The following is a 19,474-nucleotide window of genomic DNA, read 5'->3' as shown; positions in this document are numbered from 1 at the left end:
GCAAGTTGAGGGCCAGTGCCATAGCTGATGAAATCCACAGACCCTTATGAAGTCACCTGTGTGATATTTCCAGGTTTAAATGAGACTCTATGCCATGCCTTGAAACACTGGCCATGCTCTACTTGTTGACTGTTGTTTTCTATAACCTTAACCCTTGTGTTCTCCTCGGGTCATTCTGACCCATCAGTCATTGTGACCCACCTTCGTTTGCGACAATTATACCGCATACAAAAACAAAGTGAAGCATTTTCTTTTAACCGTTGGGCTGTCTCAGACCCCCCACATTGCGAAGGTTAAAAGAAAATTATTTTTATTTGCCTTTGTATTGGGTAAAATTGGGTAAACACAACAATGGTTCGTTATGAACCTTTTGGTCATGTGACCCGAAGGCAGCACAAGGGTTAAAGAGGGCTGAGTTGAATGAGGATCATTTAGACACTATACCTAACATCTCTACCACCACCCAATCTGAACAAATATGTGAGAGTACAAGAGAGATTTTGCCCCAGGGCTCAGGGTTTGTCCTCACTATCCTCTTACACACAATCTTTTTTCGGTAAGATATCCAAGAAGGAAAAAGTAAATATTGATTCCCAAATTCCTGGGTAATGACATTTTTGTGCCTCATCCCAATTCACTAACCTATGACTGTGGACTCAGTACCAGGTCAGCTTGTAGACAGGGATGGATACTCAAAAAAAACTTACAGTTCTTATACCCAATCTTGTGTTAGACTGTGAAATTATTTGATTTCAGCTCTACTCTGTTAATTGAAAAAAAAACACTTGAATAAAAACAATCTTTATAGCAACAGGAGATGTTTCGATTTCATGATTGGGCACAGAAAAGCATAAGAGTGTATAAATGGTAAAACTTTTATTGAAGGATGTACTGTGGTGCTTATCAGTGCGGTACAGTGAACATCTTGTTATGAGATCACCTTCATCAGCTGTTATGGCTAACAGTAAGGTCTGTTTGGTACATATGCATGCTTTCCTACTATGGGAATGATGTTGTCGTTTTTCTCAGAGTATCATGCTGTTCCCTGGTTTAACCCAGAATAAGTCTGAATCTTGCTTGTCGAGAATCTGTCATAACTCAACAGTACATCTCAGTATGGCATAGATGCCCTGCTCTTTGTTCCCCAAATTAGGCCAGGTTTACTTGGGGATCATTTTGTGCGTAGTTTACTACATGGACATTTTGGTACATTATTATCAGCATATTGGCTGGGAACTGTCTCCAGACATTTTTGCAATTTAGGTTTGTGCTGGGGTTTTCTTGTCGCAATGTGCTGGTTGCTTTTTTTGTTGCTGTTGTAACCAACTTCTGTCTGTTTGCAGATGCCCTTGTTTTGTTCTCAATTTAAATTTCATCACAACCCAGGTGGCATCCTCAGAAATGGCCATCAATAATGGCTTCTTTACAGGCATATGTGATTTATTTAAATGTATGAAGACAGGTTCAAGCACAGTCCGAAGGGGGGAGGACCATTTCCAATTTGTTGCCATATCACCTACTGTTATGCCGTCCAAGATCAGAGTTGTCTAAAAAGGTGATAGGGCTGTTCAGATTTCCTCTTCCAGCAAAAGGAACAGATGGGGAAGTGGTCTGATTGCAGCTGATGTCTGTTCAGTGTGAAGTAGCTTCTCTCTGAGGACAAATAGCACACATTGCCAGGTATGTCACGTACAGCTTACTTACATAAACCAGTGTGTGTCTCAGTCTCCGAATTGCCACAGCGTAATCTTATCCACAGATATGCACACACCTGAATAAATCAGTAAGGGACACTGAACTTGCAACATTACACAATAAAGCTCCACTGAAAACCACAAGCATACACAGTTGTTGCTTTGCCCAGTTTTGGTTTTGGGAAAATGTAACACAAGGAACCAATAACTGAACAGATTAATTACATCTATTCAGATGGCTGGCTAGTTTAACTATGATTGGATACTTGGTCAAACATATTGTGCATTCTTGTGCATCTGACTTGACTAGACCCTTGCTATCAGTATATGGCCTGCTAGTCGGTGTACGTATTTTTATAGAATGCTATGATAAAAATCAGGGGAAATTGATTCATGGAGCCTGGCTGCTGATCTCTCTTTGTTTACTGATTTCAACCAGTTCAGAGGTCCATCCTTAAGGTTAGGGAGAGGGTTTTATCCCCCACACATTTTCCTAATCCATCCTGGGATTTAGGACCCTCTCTCACCCTAAAGGCTTTCCTTTGGAATTCCTCGCTGACTTCTTATCTCAGTATGAGGCTACTTCCATTCTTGTTTGTCTTTTTGCCTCTGTTTGTTTGTTGTGCAACACAAACGCAACAGGATGGACTAAAATTAGACATTTGTATTGTTTCCATTCGTCTATATTGCATCTGAAGTGTATAAACTTAGTAGATGTCAACAAGTTGTCCATCATCTTCAATTTGTATCCCTGAATTTCAATATAAGCGTATGTTACTGACCTGGATGATATTACTACAAAATGCAATGTACAGGAAAAAGTATTTTAAACTTATCTGAATTGGTCTTGTTCATTGCAGTATTGAATGACACTGAATGGAGAGAACAAATGTATAAATTAAACTGCCACAGAATCAGAATTTGGTTTATTCGCCATGTATGTTACACAAACATGGAATTTACTGTGGCAGGAAGGTGCAAACAATAAAACATATACGGATCTTAAATTAAGTTACAATATAATTACAATTAAGTACAATAGTTTGACTAATTCTTAGAACTAAACTATCTAAAAATAAAACAATATAAAATATATAATATATATAAAAATAAGAATATAAATTAGCAGTATGAGTGGGCAAGGTCTCTTTCCCTGACACTCCAACATCACAGACATGGAAAAACACTGTCATGGTTGTTGTGTTCTGTTCTGTGTGTGCTGCTGTGCTAAGTGAGTTTTTCCTTAGACCATAAGCCAAAGAAAACCATTGGGGTTAGGTTATGGAAAGAGAAAATGAAAGGAGCCAAGCCAAAAATTAAATGATTCCAAACTCAAAACATTTTGGGGCCACCCTGATTCAGACATTTAATCATTTGGTTTTATTGGTGCAGCCATTAGATTCGTTTATTCTCAATAGTAACAGTGTTACACTGCTTGCCTGTTAGGAGAGTGAGAGTGGGGTTGGTTTGGAAGGATCGAGACTCCTTGGTCGATTTCAGACAGCAATGTCAGAAAAGTTGTAGGAGGAAAGACTTCCACAGTCATGCTAGTATGATTCCTCTCCAAAACCACAGGAGTTTTATTTTAGACGAGACAGGGTGTGGGAGCTCACCGCCGCGGCAGTTGGGAGAGCAAACAACAGTCACACTCAGCATTCTCCAGACATACAGTGCCTAAGGTTAAACATAAACATCACTTAATTTCATTCTTATTATTGACACAAAGCCACAGCAGACAGCCCAAGTGGATATGGATTTTTTATTTGTATTTTATTTTCTACAGTAGGCTACAGTATTGTCCTAAAAGAGGAACACATATATTCATGCATTCTCTCAAATACCCTAATACAAACTCTTTTGTCTGTCTCAGATACAAACACACATTCCCTCTCCCCTCTCTCTTGACAAAATCTGCACCTAATAGTAGTATTCCCTTCAACCCAGATCAACAAGATACATGTAGTGACTGTGAGCAGTCTGTGTCCTTTCACAGTATCAATGGAATGAGATAACATTGTTGGCTGTACCCCACATCATGCACTCAGCATAAACTGACCCCTTACACTGGCCTCCAGTCATTCCTTCCACTGATTCTGGATAATGGCCATCGTGATCAAACATGAAGACATGTGTTGTCATTGTGAAATGTAGTGTACTGCATATCCTGTGCAAACTCAGTCTAATTTACATTTACAGCTAAGGTCTTTTAAGGCTGACTCCATTCAACCAGATGGCTCTCAAACCCCATTTGTGATGACTGTGTTTGTTATTGAATGCGATAGGGAATGATAACAGCTCAGTTTGTTCAACCCAATAAAATGTAGCTCCTTTCTGTTGAGATGCAACCCCCTGCTGTCTAGCTGTTCTCCAAGTCAGAACATGTGGACTTACTGGAAATGACCCAGGATAGAGCCTCGCCAAGGGTTTCTCTGAATACTCCACTATTTGTCAGCTCATTGCCTTAGTCAAAGTCAAAGGTCAAATAAATGTATTTGTTATGTGCAAAGTTTAACACAGGTCATTCAGGGCAGTGCCATTATTACAAGACAAGTCAACAGCCACGTAGTAGGAATACAAATTCCCCTAAAAGTACATAGAAATACATCTAAAAAGCAAAAATACCCAAAACAGCAATAAAAGTAGCACCAGCAATCAAAAGTGGCAAAAGTACAACAGCTATATTAACATAACGATAACATGAACAGTGGAGATGGATGTATGGACAGCACAGATATTGTGCAAACTGACTTTTTGGTACCACACAGCAAGGTCGATTCTATTAGGCAGAATGACTGCAGTTTGCGGGCTGTTGCGTGGTGAACTGTCTCATCACACAGATCAGGTGTGTATCTCCATGCTGGCTTCTCCGTCATGAGGAATGCCACAGTCCCATGCATGATCTTACGGTTGTCTCACTAACTTGATTTGACTCAGCGTGCCGTCTTAAGTGTAAATCACAAGTCGGCCTTGTGACTTGTTTTCCTTAACCAAAGAGGAATGGTGTAGCAGCTTAGTGTGAGAATACTTTCACAGCATGGACTCACTCTGTATTCATTAAGAGGAAGCTTTGCAAGAAACATTTACAAATATTTTTAGATACTTGTATTCTATATATCTCGACTAAGGTAAAAGCAGTACACCTATACCTATAATATACATCAAGTTTATGTTGTTACTGTATGAATGCAACATTATTTGAATTTCATGGGGTCAAATTGTAATAGGGTCTTGTATTAATGCTACCTCTAAGATTTTATGAGGTAGAACATACAATGTCGTTTTGATATTGCAAGATATTCTTTTTTTTTCTTTTCATAAAATTACAAAAATATTTAGAGATTTCTATTTGACTCACTGCTTCAAAGACAAGGCACTGGCGAGCTCCGCCTCTGTCACGAGCACCCCCGTACCAGTAGCTGAAGACCATGAGGATGCATGGGAAGCTTCAGTCCTCACCTCATAACCATATCACACAGACTCAAGACAACTGTCTTTCCTCGCTAAGGTAACTCTATTGCTTTCTATCTTTGACTTTTTACTGTAAACTCAGCTGCAAATGTACTGTTACTGTTCAACTTAATAGCATGAAGTGAACATCATCCAACACATGGAGCACATTAGCCAGCAAAAATGCAAAATCGAGTTATTCCTTTCTACTTCAAACGCCAGTCGGTGAGAGTAAATATATTTATCTTAACTGAACGTTAACCGTTTTCTGTATTACGTCGGTAACTAACTTAAAGAAAACTGCGTTGGCCAAGACAAGCTCTCACTTGATTCAGCTTGTGAAAGTCTTTGTTGACCCTGTCACCAACGCGCCGAAGTCGTCGCACATGTTTCAAGACTCTACCACCACAGACAGGTCTAAACTAGAAACTAGTTTGGCTGTACTTTACATTTAGGATGTAAACATTTCTCCTGTTCCACGCTGTTGCAACTGATAAACCTTGCGTGTCTAGACAGTCAAATAATTGATCAGACATCTGGAATGGAAGCACGTGTACCGACTGGGTTATAGAACATTTATGTTTTTTACTCTGTTCTCCAACTATGTTTCCGGAAGCAGTACATTTGCAAGCAATAACAACTAAAGCGCTATCCGATTTTTCATAAACTTTTTTTTGCATAAATATGTTGTGTCCCACAGACGCGCTGTAGAAAGACCTCTTTGTTTTGGTGCAACTACCAGAGAACAACTGATCAACTGTGGCCACTTGTAGGATGGTAGACCCCTGGCAGTAATGCGACTATCTGCTTGGAGAGTTTAATTGCTTAATTGTTCCACATACTCACATACTTCGTGGTTAGAGTGCATAGCGTCAATGCTTCATTTCTACGCCAACATATTATACATTTCGATAACCGGCATGGTGATCTAGTTGACCAACTTCTTTTTTATGCCGGCGGGAAATGGTTTCGAGTCAAGAGGAGGGTCCTAGAGAGAATGTGATTAGTAACCCTTTCAGTCTTTCTACCGCGTGAATTATATTGTACTCACATTATCCGTGACCTAAGGAAAGGACATCTGCCATGGTGTAGACACCCAAACAATGCACCACACACCTGCTGGGTGGCTGTTTTGTTTCTTCTATCAGCTCAGAGACAACTGTTTGAATAAGAAAAATTCATAAATATGCATTTATTAGAGGTTAGGCTAATCTTCTATCAGGCTGTTTCTTTCTGGGGGTTTTTTCTGTACCAACAGTGCAGCTATGCCAAAGTCTTGTTGGTTCTCCATTCTTCTGTACCTAGAAACATCAAAACGCAACACTGTTACCTAGGCTTGCTGTGCGTAGTGGCCCATTGCTACTCGGGCCATGTGACAGTGATGCGCTAAATATGTATCACAGCCAGAGGAGCTACCTTCTGAGATACGAAGAAGAAGCAGTGGGGAATATTACTGGGAACTCGGCAGCGGTGGGTTTTAGGTTCAGCTGTCATCGTCATAAAAGTCCTATTGATGTGCTAAATTGCTGCCAAGGAGACAGGCCGTATCGTTGGCTACACAGCTACATCCAGATCTAGGTAACCAGTATTTGGCCCTCGTTCAATGGGAAGCAAGGCCAAAATAATATACAGGCCAGCTTCAGGAGTGGGTGGTATTGCAAAGGTTTCTGCAATACAATGATCCCATTTGGTCCCTGTCAACAAAGTTGCCATCCAAGGTCACCAGTTTGGATTATAGTTATGAATCATTTGGGCTGGCAGTTGGAGGATGTCATGGTGCCAGGCCTGGCCAGACCCAGGTCAGTAAGCACACTGCTGGCCCATCCTCAGGTTACCCTTTGGGTCTTTCCAGGTCAGGTGAAGCCCTGCTCTTTATCCCAGCTATTCTTGGAGTCCAGGTCATTCACCCCCCCCCCCCCAAAAAAAAAAAAAAAACGTTATGTAGTCAGGCAAATTCAGCTAAAATACTATTATTTTCAATTATGGTTTGAAATGGTTATGTATCCCAGCTGCAGAAAGGTAATTCAGGGCTTGATTCCCAATCTGTTAAGGGTGGTTCAGGAACCATTTTCCCAGTTTGTTGTTATGCAACAGCTAACCACCATGCTAAATGTAAATGTAAATAAAAACCACCATAGCAACTTCCTTGTATGTGTAAACCTGCTTGGCAATAAACCAGTTTATGATTCAGATTCTATGGTATTAGAGTAGAAACCAAACTCCAGAGAATCTGTGAGTGGGACATGAACCTTAATGGGCTGTTTAATGATGACTTAACTTTCTGGCCTGGAATCAGATTTACTGACCATAAAGCATACTTGTATATGAATGGTGGTTTCTCTCTGTAATCCGTGTGTGTTGGGAAGACTCTGATAGCTTTTCCAGATTTTGCCCCTGAGTGGAACTATCCGGAACTTGCCCACAGTTAATCAACTGACTTTCAGCTTGTGGGGAAAACAACCTGAGAATGTTCACTAAGTGCACCCGGCAACTCCATAGGCTTCTACTGTACCTAATCTTTTTGTAAAAACTGCAAGCTTTAAATAGTTTTGTGTCTGAAACCAAGATTTTGTTCTTTTTGAAACGCACGTCCCCGCTTTTAATGTCATGGAAAGTGTCACAGTGATATGGTCCATGGGTTCTATACATGCCTTGGTAAACTTTGAGAAGAATGTTTCTTCTCACCTCATATGACCCGTTCTCTATAGTGAGGGTGTATAAGGGGACCACCAGTCTGGGAATGCATCCTGTCTCTGAGGTATGCTGTTCAGAACAATGCACTCATGTCTGCCTCAATTAGGATTAGTGATGCGTTTCCATGCATGGGACCACCAATAATATAGGCATAAATAACAAAATTATACTGTTAGTTCAAGCCATATGGTTGTGGGTTTGTCTTTGTTTTTTGATAGTGGAAATAGTTTGGAGTTTTGTGTTAAGTTACAATGTTTGATCTTCATTTTCATTGCAACGGTGATACTTGGGTAAGTTTGTAATGGCGGGAAACCACATTAAAGTGTCTTTGGGGGGTGGGTTAGGGCAGTTGGAGTCACTCCACAGGGGGGGTCGTCCTTAGCCAGCTGGCATGTCCGATGACACGTTCAACGGAGCGAGGCAGAATGAACAGATCAGATTCCTTCAACCATGTGACATGCCACTGACGCTCTTATTCCATTGGCTGTAATAAAGTTTGGCCTTATTAGATAGTGCTGGTGGAGAGGGAGGAGAGAGTGGAGCAAAAGTGAAATCCTTCCTGTGCATGCTGGCCCCCCAAGGGCACTAAAGTTGAAAGTCACAAGCCAGTTTGGGCTGGTCAAGAGAGCACATATATTGTAGATATCTGCAAAATTGAAAGGTGGTTACCATTAGAGTTTTTAAAATAAGTTACATTTAATGCAACGTGATTGTAAGGGTTAAATTACACTTAGACACCTAGAGGGTTTGACTCAGTCTCCTGTCTAGTTGTTTAGGCCAGAGTCATGGGTAACACACGGGTCCTGCTCCACTTCAACATGATGTGTAAAAGATATGTAGGCTAGTTTGTAGGGCGTTTCTGCTTTAATTTGACAGATAGTGAAGAATGACAGGAAATGTAAGGAGAGTGAGAGAGGATTCGAACCCAGGTAATCCTAATCATCTGGACTATACATTGAAGTTGCTCTGCTCACTGTCGGCTATAGAATACGTTTATTCTCACATGTCAGCAACCCATGCACTCGCACTGGTAATTTATTTTAATCGACCGCAGCACTGGGAAAGTTACCATCACTTTCGTTTAAACTATATACAATGGTCCCTAGTTTCCAAAGTTCACTTAGTTAAGTGTGCTCACATATATAGGGGTTTAGGAACACAAATGCACTTCACTGTTGGCTGCTCCTACAATCTCTGTTACATTTTCCAGGACCCTTATTCCGGCCATTGGGATTTGGTTCTTTGTCAGACTCGCACACAGTGAGCAGTATTCAGAAATGCTAAACCTGGGCACAGTGATTTACCCATGACCAACCTGATGACTATGATGATGACTGGGGCAATTTGTGTTTCTCTTCTGTTTCATAGACTATACAACAATATTCCTTTGTGGTTTTGTACTGTGGAAATTTGAATCTTGTTTGGGAAACGTTCCGAAGAAAACGCAACACGCAGAGAACCACTATCAGCTGTGAGTGAAGGCTGAAAGTGACAATAACATTTAGCAGTGGTGGGGGAAAAAAAATCGATTCCCATTTCAAACCACGATTCAGTCTTATAGCTATTCACATTGATTCACAAATGTAAAAAAAATCCCCCCCCCAATTTATTACCCCAAGAAATTATTCGGATTGAATCGTGAGGTACCAAATGATTCCCACCCCTAGAATTGAGCATTCTCTGGCCATGTTTCGTCAGGGTGAGTGGGACAGTGGTGGAGATTAACATTACCTTTGTTAAGAAGGGATGAGGGGGAGAGAGAGAGAGGGGGAGGGAGAGTTAGAGGGAGAGAGTAATTGAAAAGATATGGATGGGGGATGAGGAACATTTGCAGACCCCTATAAAAGGGGAAAGGTTGTGCACCCAACCCTAGTTTCATTCAAACTTTGGGATTAACCTGCTGCAGACGTAAGAGTAAGTGAATTATTTTCATAAAACCCAACTGTCAGTAGAGACAGATGTCTTGTGACTGAGTGGGATGTATTTTGGATGCATGACAGGAATGCGATACACTGTTAAGAGTTTGAAGGTTGTCCTGTTGCAACACCATGTTATCTGGGATCAGCAACTGTTTAACTTTGTATTTTTTTAAATTTACCTAATTTTCTTACAGTGCTTTCTACATTGTTAACATTCTGTGTTAGTGTTGTCGACTTTTTACTCAACATGCAAAATTCACCTTAAGCAAGTTTCAAATGACTCATGCTCTGTTTGAAGAGGGATGTTTTGCAAGCCTGTGTGTTTCTCTCTTCAGACACAGTCCCACATCTTTCAAGGTGATTCCTGGAGTAATCAAGGACCATGACGGCCATTAATGCCCCTCGTGATCGGTAGGCTGTGTTCAGTTTCTCAGTCTTTTCATGTTATGCGGACATATGTACTACTATATGTGGACAATGAGTACTATACCCACATTTTGCGTGTGTGTGCACAGGTATAATGCAGTGTGGATCATTTTCTTCATCCTGGGCTTGGGAACCCTTCTGCCATGGAATTTCTTCATGACTGCAACCGTGGTAACTATTCTTTTCCAGTTTAGTCATGCTAAACAATGACTCAAAGGCTATCCCACAATAAGAGGGAACACTGTATGGCAACACAGGGATTGAAGTATCCTGGCACCGTGGCAGATTTGTTTGGGGGGGGTAACTTAAGTGCGGTTTAGTATTTTAGAGTCAATTGATTTCCCCTACCAATCATATGAAAGATACGCAGCTATAACTGCCGTTACAAGCCTATCACAAGCAGAGCAGGGCGGGTCCCGGCAACACAGTGTGAATGAGATCCATACGACAAGTTAGTGTTATCGGTGAAAGCATGGAGCGCAAATTCATGAAGCCTGGGGGAGGATGTCTTACCCACCAATGACTCCAAAATAAATGGCACTGGGCGTGGATATAAGAAGGTAGAGACGGCAAGACTTTTGGCAGTTGGTGCAAGAAACTGAGAGAGCCTGGTGCTTGTTTCTGCACGTTTTGCTCGAGGAAGCTACTATATGCCAGCAGCGGTAACTAAGTGCTTGCTCATCATGTCATAGAGCCGGTGCCCGTGCACTCAAACTTACCACGACGTTGCCGGGAGCAACTGTTACAACTGACACACCGTTGTCTATGACTGACCGTGTCTGCGACTTAAAGATACGTTTGCAGATTTACTGCGGAACATGACTTGTCATTCACAATTTCTTAGCCACTGGTCACCCTGTGTAGAAAACTAGCAGAAGACAAAAAAGCGTCCCCCCCACCAAAAAAAAGTTCCGGCTCAGGATTTCTTTTCACTTTAAACCCTGGAAACACATCTTAATCAGCAGGCATTGTCTCCTAAAGAGTCTAGTGATGGTCTGAAATGCAACAGATAATATGGTTGGAAGGTAGATTTAGAATGTATTCAGTCTAATGTTGCAGAAAGTCTCGTAAGGAGAGATGCTTTTAAACTAGCATCTGGTTTGTGTCTGTAACTGAACGTTACAACGAGAATGTTTAAAGTCACATATATTTGCTTTCCAGTGACATCAGGGCTTGTTGTGAGTGACTAACTGGTTCCACTTTGAGAAGGTTGTCTCATTAAGTTATTCTACATGTTTCACCCAGATTCCCCCAGCGTGAGTCATGGCATTAACCAGATGTGTTGCTGTGGTAACATCACGTTTGTAATCTCTTAGACTGCCCCGGAGCAGCACACCAGATAGCAGAGGTAGTTGGGGGTAGAGTAGGGTTGGTCGTGAGGTCGATCCCAGGTGTCTTACCCTCCTCCTGGGTCAGATTCCAACATTAACCCCTCTGGCCTCTGGAGGTCTGAGATGACTGAGCATGTAATCTCCATGAATAATTACATTCTCTACCGTATTTCTTGAACCAAGCGATCATCATTCAAGTTGATTGCGACAACCCAAGGTGTGCTAGATTACAAACACAGTCAGTAGGTGTCAGGTTGGTACAGAGTCTGACTGTGCCCCCCCCCTCCCCCTCCCCAGTACTTCACCAGCCGCCTGAAGGACCCTCAGAGCGAGGCCAATCAGACCCTCAACTCGACGGTGCCAGGCGAGGACACGCGGAACGTTCTGGAATCGAAGTTCAACAATGTGATGACGCTGTGTGCCATGGTGCCCCTCCTTATCTTCACCTGCCTCAACTCCTTCATCCACCAGAGGTGAAGACGCATACTGATGTACACATGGTCTTTACTCCAGGTTGGCTAGGAGAACACAGGCAACCACAGGCCCCTTTCACAACCCCAGAGGGGACCACACACTCCCCATGGTATATTGATGTGTATGTGAACTATAGTATATGTTGGGTATACGTCAAACCCTTTTGGCCAGAAGTATGTTTGCTTTAATTTGAGCGGGATTTAGCGAGATCTAGAGAGGGGCTCCTGCTCTCCTGGAAAAACACACCCAGGAATGCTATTCATCTAACTCTCTCCTCCTTTATCCCCTTCCCCACATTCCTCTCTGGCCCTCACCTCTTTTTCAATCCCTCTCCTCCCTCGTCTGACCTACTAGCATCTTACCCATTTCCCACAGCAAAGTCTCAGAGGTCTGAAAGCAGAGCAAAAGGCAAACTTCCTGATTGAATAAACTCATATCCAGGTTGAGCACATGTTCCTCTGTGCCATCACAAATAAACATAAAATACACAAATATAGCAAATATTAGAAGATGGGCTACTACAGGTCTCGCCACCTGATCCAGTTCCTTATTGTAAGGCAGAACTTGTGTCCTCTCCCCCGCAGGATCCCTCAGAAGCTGCGAATCTCGGGCAGCCTGACGGTCATCCTGGTGGTGTTCCTGATGACCGCTGTGCTGGTCAAGGTGGACGTGGCTCCCCTGCCTTTATTCTGCATCACCATGATCAAGATCATCTGCATCAACTGTGAGTGAGGCAAGGGGGGGGAAACACACGGACACGCAGGAATGCAGTTTCACACACACACATGCGCACCGCAGACTCACACACGTCTTTCCTCCTGCATGACGCTAAGCTGCTTATTAATCTGTCCGGCTGGGCCGGCTTATTTGCAGAGGGGTACAGCAGCAGGGTGAGGTCCCTCCCCTGGCGGTTTTGGGCTTGACCCCCCTGAAGCCCTGTGAAGAACAGTCATATCTGCTCTGTTCAGAGGGCAGGACGGCGGGACCCAAAAGGAAGGCTTTGATGTTGGTCATCAAGTTATTTTCCTTGTACCAGTTTGTTCATTGGAGGGCAGTGTAGACGAAGAACAAGTTACGCAACACGCTCCGCTATCATGTTTCCTGTTGCTTGCGTTGAAGTCTGTTCTGGGAAGTTGTAACTGTTCTCTAGAATCCCGTTCGATTTCTGTGTGCAGTCGAGACAACATCCTCCTCTTCTTTTTTTACCCACAATCTGTGTTTCCCCCGAAGCAAGATCTTTCCACTTTTCAACTCTCCCTTTCCCTGACTCTCCTGCTTCCTTTGGAAAGGGGAACTTTGGAGAGGGAACATGTGGTTTTAAAACCCCTCTGCAATGCGCTGTTGAATGATGGATGTTTGACCACGTGTCTCCGTTTCTCTGCCCTCAGCGTTTGGTGCCGTGCTGCAGGGCAGTCTGTTTGGTCTGGCGGGCATGCTGCCAGCCTCCTACACCACCCCCATCATGAGTGGCCAGGGCCTGGCCGGGACCTTCGCTGCCTTCTCCATGATCTGTGCCCTGGCTAGTGAGTGACTAACCAACCAACCGCCACATTCTCCTTGACCTGAATTCTCCTCTCAGGAGTGGGAACTCAAATCCTCATGGCCTACTGTTTGTGTGTGTGTGTGTGTGTGTAGGTGGCTCTGCCCTGCAGGACAGTGCCTTTGGTTACTTCATCACAGCGTGTGTGGTGATCCTGCTGGCCATCCTATCCTATTTCGTCCTTCCCCAGTTGGACTTCTTCCAGTACCACCTGGAGTGTACCGGCTCCAGACCCTCGGGCCACGAGGAGAACAAGATGGATCTGCTCCGGAAAGGTAACACAGGTGTGGATGGATCGCTCTCTCCCTGCTCGCCTGTTTTGTCTGTAGAACTGTCCGTTTAGTCTCTGTGAGACATGTTTACGTGGGGGTGGGGTCACATGTGTTGTTGTAAATACTGAGCTTTTAGATCTGGAATGTTGTTGATTCTTGGTGTCTCCTTCAGTCTGTAATGACACTCTGGCTTAAAACCACGAACCGCACACGGAGGTCCTCCCATGCTCAGTGTAGTATGCCCTAGGAGTCCATGAATGTACTTGCCTGTGTGTGAGTGAAAGTGTAATAGACTGTATGTGTGTTATTTCAGTGTGTGTTTTTGATTCAGACAGCCCAGGGGAGAAGAGGCCAGTGGTCAGTCTAACTGAAGAAGACACCAAGTCCACACCCTCTGTAATTGGCATCTTCAAACAGGTACAGGACTCCTCCATCGCTGTCTTTTTACCTACACTCAGTCTAACCCTGCTGCTACCCCCAGAGCTAGCCTACATTTACATTTAGTCATTGAGCAGACGCTCTTATCCAGAGCGACTTACAGTAAGTACAGGGGCATTTTCCCCGAGGCAAGAAGGTAGGGTGAAGTGCTTTGCCCAAGGACACAACGTCATTTGTCACGGCCGGGAATCGATCTGGCAACCTTCAGATTACTTGCCCGATTACCCCCTAACCGCTCAGCCATCTGACTCCCCTAGTAAGCCTAGCCGTCACAGATGCACACTCTGCTGTAGATGCCTTGTCAATGACCAGTTTGTATGCCTGTGGTGGAAAAAGACTGATTTTGGTTTGTGTGTGTGTGTGTTCTGTCCTGCAGATGTGGGTGATGGCCCTGTCCGTGTGCTTTGTCTTTACCGTCACTATCGGAACGTTCCCCGCCATCACGGTGGAGGTCAAGTCCACCGTGGCCGATGGAGGTGTCTGGGGTGAGAGGTCAACTTCTTGACGTAATGACACCAGTGATACCTCAACAGCCTTTCCGAGGAATCCTCCTCTTCACAAGAGAGGATGGATGCTGTAGCACAAGGACTGTTTTTCAGCTGCTGATCATGACATTGAGGTTGTCTTCTTCTCCCAGACTTCTACTTCATCCCTGTGTCGTGTTTCCTGCTCTTCAATGTGATGGACTGGGCTGGGAGGAGCCTGACTGGTGTCTGTATATGGGTGAGTACCAACCCCCCCCCCCCCCCCCCTCCAACCCACTCATCCACCCCCCTCCCACCACCACTGATACAACAAAACTTCCCCATTAGCTCCAAGTTTCCCAGTCTATCCTACCTCCTTTCTTCCGACACACTCCCATGTTGGTCAGAACAAATCTGACACAAAAGTTAGAAGTGTAGATCTGGATAGAACCAGAGTTTGTTGGCTTGGGGTCCCACAACATCTGTTCTCGCCTGCAAAAGGGACCCACCCGGCCAAGCCCCTGGAACCAGAAAAAATGTTTTTCTCCTCAGTCTTACCCACAGAGTATTTGGGATAGGCTTTAGACACTCATTGCAATAGCTCTGTAAAACGATTAAAACATTTTGCGGGAGAGATTTCTCCAATTTATACAATCTCGTCATTGAGTTAAGAGACACAGACACACTCATTCAACAATGCCCTGATGCATCTTCAGTGAGTTTGAACGCAGTAACTTCTCATGACTTCAACTTCAATGGTTCAGTGGTTCTGTGGAACATGACAAAAAAGAAAACAATGGTTGGAACATAAAGGGCTTTGATGTGCAAGCCGGGGGTTTATATTGGAACATCGTCTGGTGGGAGGAAGTTGCTTGAGGGGTGCGGAAGAGGGGGTGGAGGCTTCTAGATTCCCTATATTTGCCCTGTGTGAATGTCCTAGAATAGTCTGGACCAAGCTCTTAGGATGCTAACATTAGATGCTAACGGTTGGTTAGCATCTGACAACCGTTTTACATCTGATTTAATTTCCCTCCAATTCAGTGTAGTAAGTGGCTTCACTTGATTATCTGGTTGTCCTCCCATACACTCTTTTCTAATCAATAACTTCAATCCTTGACTGGACTTCCCCTCTATATGCTAGTCAAAGTTAACTCTTGCATTAGCTGTCCTTGGTAGCTGCGAATATCTCTGTCTGAACTGAAATGCCTGTATGCAAACGCAACAAACACACAATGTTTAGTCTATACATTCCTATCTTAATACAATCCCCCCACATTCCTGTACTCATATCCTATTCAATTGTCCAGTTACAATAATTAGATTCAAGGCAGCCATGAAGAAGCCTTGGTGGTAACAATACAGGCCAGCCTTGTCTATTATGTAACTGAGTTTGGAGAGTGAGTTGAAAGGGTCAGGGGCCTATTCTCCACGTAGTTAATGGAAATTATGTTAGCTGAGGTTTTAATGAGGCCAGGCTATATAGCAAAAACCCTAACCAGTGGGCTGGCTCCCTACTGGAGAGTGGGTGGGCATAAGATCTCTTTAGTTGAGCACTTCAGTTCTATAGAACTATGCATCAGCCTAGATTCTGGAGCAAACCCCAGACTCTTGTTAGTCTTACCCATCACACAGTGATAACTTTACGACGCTGTCTTGGACTTACAGGAATACAAGGAACAAGGAAGAGCTAAGTTCTGGTTCTCTTGCTTGCTGTACGATACAGGCAAATCTCCAGAAGTGTGATGATGGATGATGAGTTCAAGCATGCAAAGCAAATAATATGTTAGGGTGTGGATCTTTTTGTTGACACAAGAAAACAGAGTCTGTTATCCTCCCACATTGTCCATCCACCCAATGAGGGAGGATTTATATTGGATTTGCCTGATTGCAACCACACTGGGGAGTGTATAATTTTTTGTACCAACAATTTATTAAAATATACTGACCTCCCATCCCCTCCTTCACAGCCTGGTAAGGACAGCATGTGGCTGCCTACCTTGGTAGGCCTCAGGTTGGTGTTTGTGCCTCTCTTCATGCTGTGTAACGTCCAGCCCAGGAGCTACCTGCCTGTGCTCTTCTCCCACGATGCCTGGTACATCATCTTCATGATCCTTTTCTCCTTCTCCAACGGATACCTGGCCAGTCTCTGCATGTGCTTCGGACCCAAGTATGTCTGAGAGAAGGGGGGGGGGGGTGGGGGGGGGGGGGTGGAGGATGCACATTTTTGGGATCTCAAACCTAGATATTTGTTTTATCAGGATGAATTCATAAACCGTTGTCCTGAATGAAACTTCCCATGTCTTCTCAGCTCTGTTGCGTGACGCTCATGGTTCTCTCCCCCCCCCTTGTCTCTTTACAGGAAAGTGGCGCAGCATGAGTCAGAGACGGCAGGAGCCATCATGGCCTTCTTCCTGTCCCTGGGTCTGGCTCTTGGAGCCGCGCTCTCCTTCGCGTTTAGGATCATGATCTGAAACCCTGAGGGCCCCCAACCTCAGGCCATGTTGATTTCCCCCCCACCCCCCCCCACCCCTCAATCCGGACTGGAAGAGAGGGGGTTTTGAAGGGGAAAAAGAATAAGATCTATTGCTTTATGCTGACTCGTGTTTGTGTCAGACAACAGAACGCTGGTCACCGTTTACTGAACACTACAGACTCAACCCTCCTGGAGTCTTAAGAATCTGTGGTTTACATCCTCTCAAGTAGCTGATGAAGATATTTTGTTTGTTTCTAAAAGAATGCAACTGAAATTTCTTCCAGCTGTGGTCTGTGTTACTGACTTATGTTCTGTTTCGACATTCATCACGTCCTCAGGGGAGGACTGAAGATGCACTGAGGCGGGAGGGCCTTCAATTCAAAGTCACATTTCTCTAAAACAGCTGAGAAGGAAAACCTTAAATCTTGTCCAATGTTTCTAAATAACTTTTCACAGTTAAAACTGGTCCAATTGTATCGGGTATAGTCCGCCCCAGGTTCAATACAAAACTGAGATGCCAAATACTTTCCCAATATATTTACCCATTGCCAACATGGAAGCTATATCAAGTACACCTCACATTTTCAAAACTCTGTGTTTGTGTTGTGAGTGACCTAAGTCAAACTATTAATGTAGTTATGTGATGTTAATTGAATTGTACAAACGTTATAGTTTAGAAACACCCTTTTAAAGGTAAAATGTTCCAAGACTATGCCAACATTTGTGTGTATATTCACGGTATAGCTGTCTTATTGACATATAACTTTTATAAAAATTGCAATTAAAAGCACAAAAGACCACATGCAGCTACTGTATAGATAGATACATGAGTTTTCTGAACAGTGCTATGAACCGTTTACCATCAAAACCATTTTGTATTTTACACTAGTTATAACATGGTGGATCTATAAGTCAGGTTGTATTTTCAAATGATGTGATGTGCTTGACTGGCATTATAGTTGTTTGTTTTGAATTGGAATGTGGCATGAAAATACCTTTTTATCAAATATGCAAATCATTGCCTTTACAACCTGAGTTTGTCATAAAAAATAAACCTTTGTGTATTTTTTACTCCTCTCTATTTTCTTAACTGCAGGTCTTAAATTTAATTTAGACAGGTTTAAAAAAGCTGTTACCCTCGTTCATTTCCAGAAACGCTGGCCGCAGAAAGTTATTACAAAGTAGCACAAAAGTATTGAGTTATAGCCTACAAAGTGGAGCTCTATAGCCCAGGGTTCTAATTTTGGGCGGGGGGAGTCCCTAAGTCTTGGACTGGAGGTAAAAACAACAAGTCGAGGGGGTTAATACATTTATACATCGTTCTTACCTGTAATCATAAATATTACTTTACGCTCTGGAGAAGAAGCTGACCACCTTGATTATCATGTATAATTCGCACTCCGTTTATAACTAAACTAAAGAGAATCTTCCTGAGATTAACAAGCGTTTGGCGGAGAGGAGAGACGATATTTATGAAACTGTGAAGGTGAAGTCCCACATCTCGCATGACCACAATGTAACTTAAGTTAAAATAAACAATTTAACATTTGGAATTCAACCCAGGCTGTTGTGGTACTGCAGCAGCATGTGTGAAAGAGCATGCACACTAACCCAGTGAGCTAACAGGGGAGCCCTGCTTTCTTCTGGTTTTCTGACATCCCAACTCTGCAGGTTGTCACAACGTGATAGTTTAATGCCATATCTTTTGTTAAGTGGAGATTGTTATGATCCTTGATAGCTCAGTGGTTAAGAATGTGGGCTTTTGTGTGAAGGGTCTTGTGTTCAAATCTAGCTGAAGAATTTTCTTACAGTTCAATTTTTGCTCTTGGGCTTATTAAATAAAACTGATAAAAGGTCAATTTCTTTTTAGACTCTTGGTTGAGCCTGTCCTGGTGGAACAGTTGGGTACCTGGACAAACAGCTGGGAGAGGGGATCTGGACAATCGGGGAGTACGCTGCGGTTACAGGGACCTGGATCTGGGCCCACGGATGTGTTTGGTACTACTGGTTTAACACTGGTTTTGAACCCAGGTTGTTGTGGTCTATGCCCTTGTTCTCAACCTACTACACCACGGGGTGAATGTATGTGAATCGCTAGAAGACTGAATTGCGTATCATATGTGAATCGGTTTTTTTCCGCTCACCCCTAGTACTTGGTGCTGAATTAAATACAATTTCTAATGTGATTGCTTTAACTGTAAATTATATTAATGCTTTTTCAATGACTGAATTTTTTCATTTGAATATTGTTTTGGTAATGCATTGTGTAGGTCTTAATTGTCAATCTTTATGGTCTTCAAAA

General features: G+C 43.2%; 1 protein-coding gene and 1 long non-coding RNA gene across 6 annotated transcripts; one reads left to right on the top strand and one right to left on the bottom strand.

Annotated features, from left to right (window-relative positions):
* Window positions 1-861: 861 nt before the first annotated feature.
* Window positions 862-6,543, bottom strand: LOC146268515 (uncharacterized). The gene is made up of 3 exons (XR_014768806.1): window positions 6,394-6,543; window positions 6,193-6,300; window positions 862-1,653 (listed from the first exon to the last, which is right to left on the bottom strand). It is a non-coding gene; the product is annotated as an uncharacterized LOC146268515 (long non-coding RNA).
* Window positions 5,041-18,243, top strand: slc29a1a (solute carrier family 29 member 1a). Of its 5 annotated transcripts, none has more exons than XM_084709128.1 (12): window positions 5,041-5,199; window positions 10,090-10,165; window positions 10,270-10,351; window positions 11,809-11,984; window positions 12,570-12,709; window positions 13,374-13,508; window positions 13,621-13,809; window positions 14,111-14,214; window positions 14,612-14,720; window positions 14,873-14,958; window positions 16,667-16,866; window positions 17,059-18,243. In XM_084709128.1, exons 2-12 carry the CDS (start codon window positions 10,137-10,139, stop codon window positions 17,168-17,170), a joined length of 1,362 nt encoding a protein of 453 aa, XP_084565254.1. In that variant the 5' UTR covers window positions 5,041-5,199; window positions 10,090-10,136; the 3' UTR covers window positions 17,171-18,243. The 5 variants fall into 5 exon arrangements, with proteins under 5 accessions (XP_084565254.1, XP_084565259.1, XP_084565257.1 ...); XM_084709133.1 differs by having other exon boundaries at window positions 5,042-5,199; window positions 13,621-13,800; window positions 14,129-14,214; XM_084709131.1 differs by having other exon boundaries at window positions 5,042-5,199; window positions 13,621-13,800.
* The last annotated feature ends 1,231 nt before the right edge of the window (window positions 18,244-19,474 follow it).

This window comes from Hypomesus nipponensis, chromosome 11 (assembly GCF_054491055.1).
Source record: "Hypomesus nipponensis isolate SF chromosome 11, ASM5449105v1, whole genome shotgun sequence".
Taxonomy (NCBI): domain Eukaryota; kingdom Metazoa; phylum Chordata; class Actinopteri; order Osmeriformes; family Osmeridae; genus Hypomesus; species Hypomesus nipponensis.
This window is presented reverse-complemented; position numbering and strand designations above follow the sequence as displayed.

Coding starts and splice junctions, on each gene's coding strand:
- slc29a1a (XM_084709128.1), top strand. CDS start 10,137: ATGACGGCCATTAATGCCCCTCGTGATCG. Junction 13,509..13,620: donor CATGATCTGTGCCCTGGCTA/GTGAGTGACTAA, acceptor GTGTGTGTGTAG/GTGGCTCTGCCCTGCAGGAC. Junction 14,215..14,611: donor TAATTGGCATCTTCAAACAG/GTACAGGACTCC, acceptor TCTGTCCTGCAG/ATGTGGGTGATGGCCCTGTC.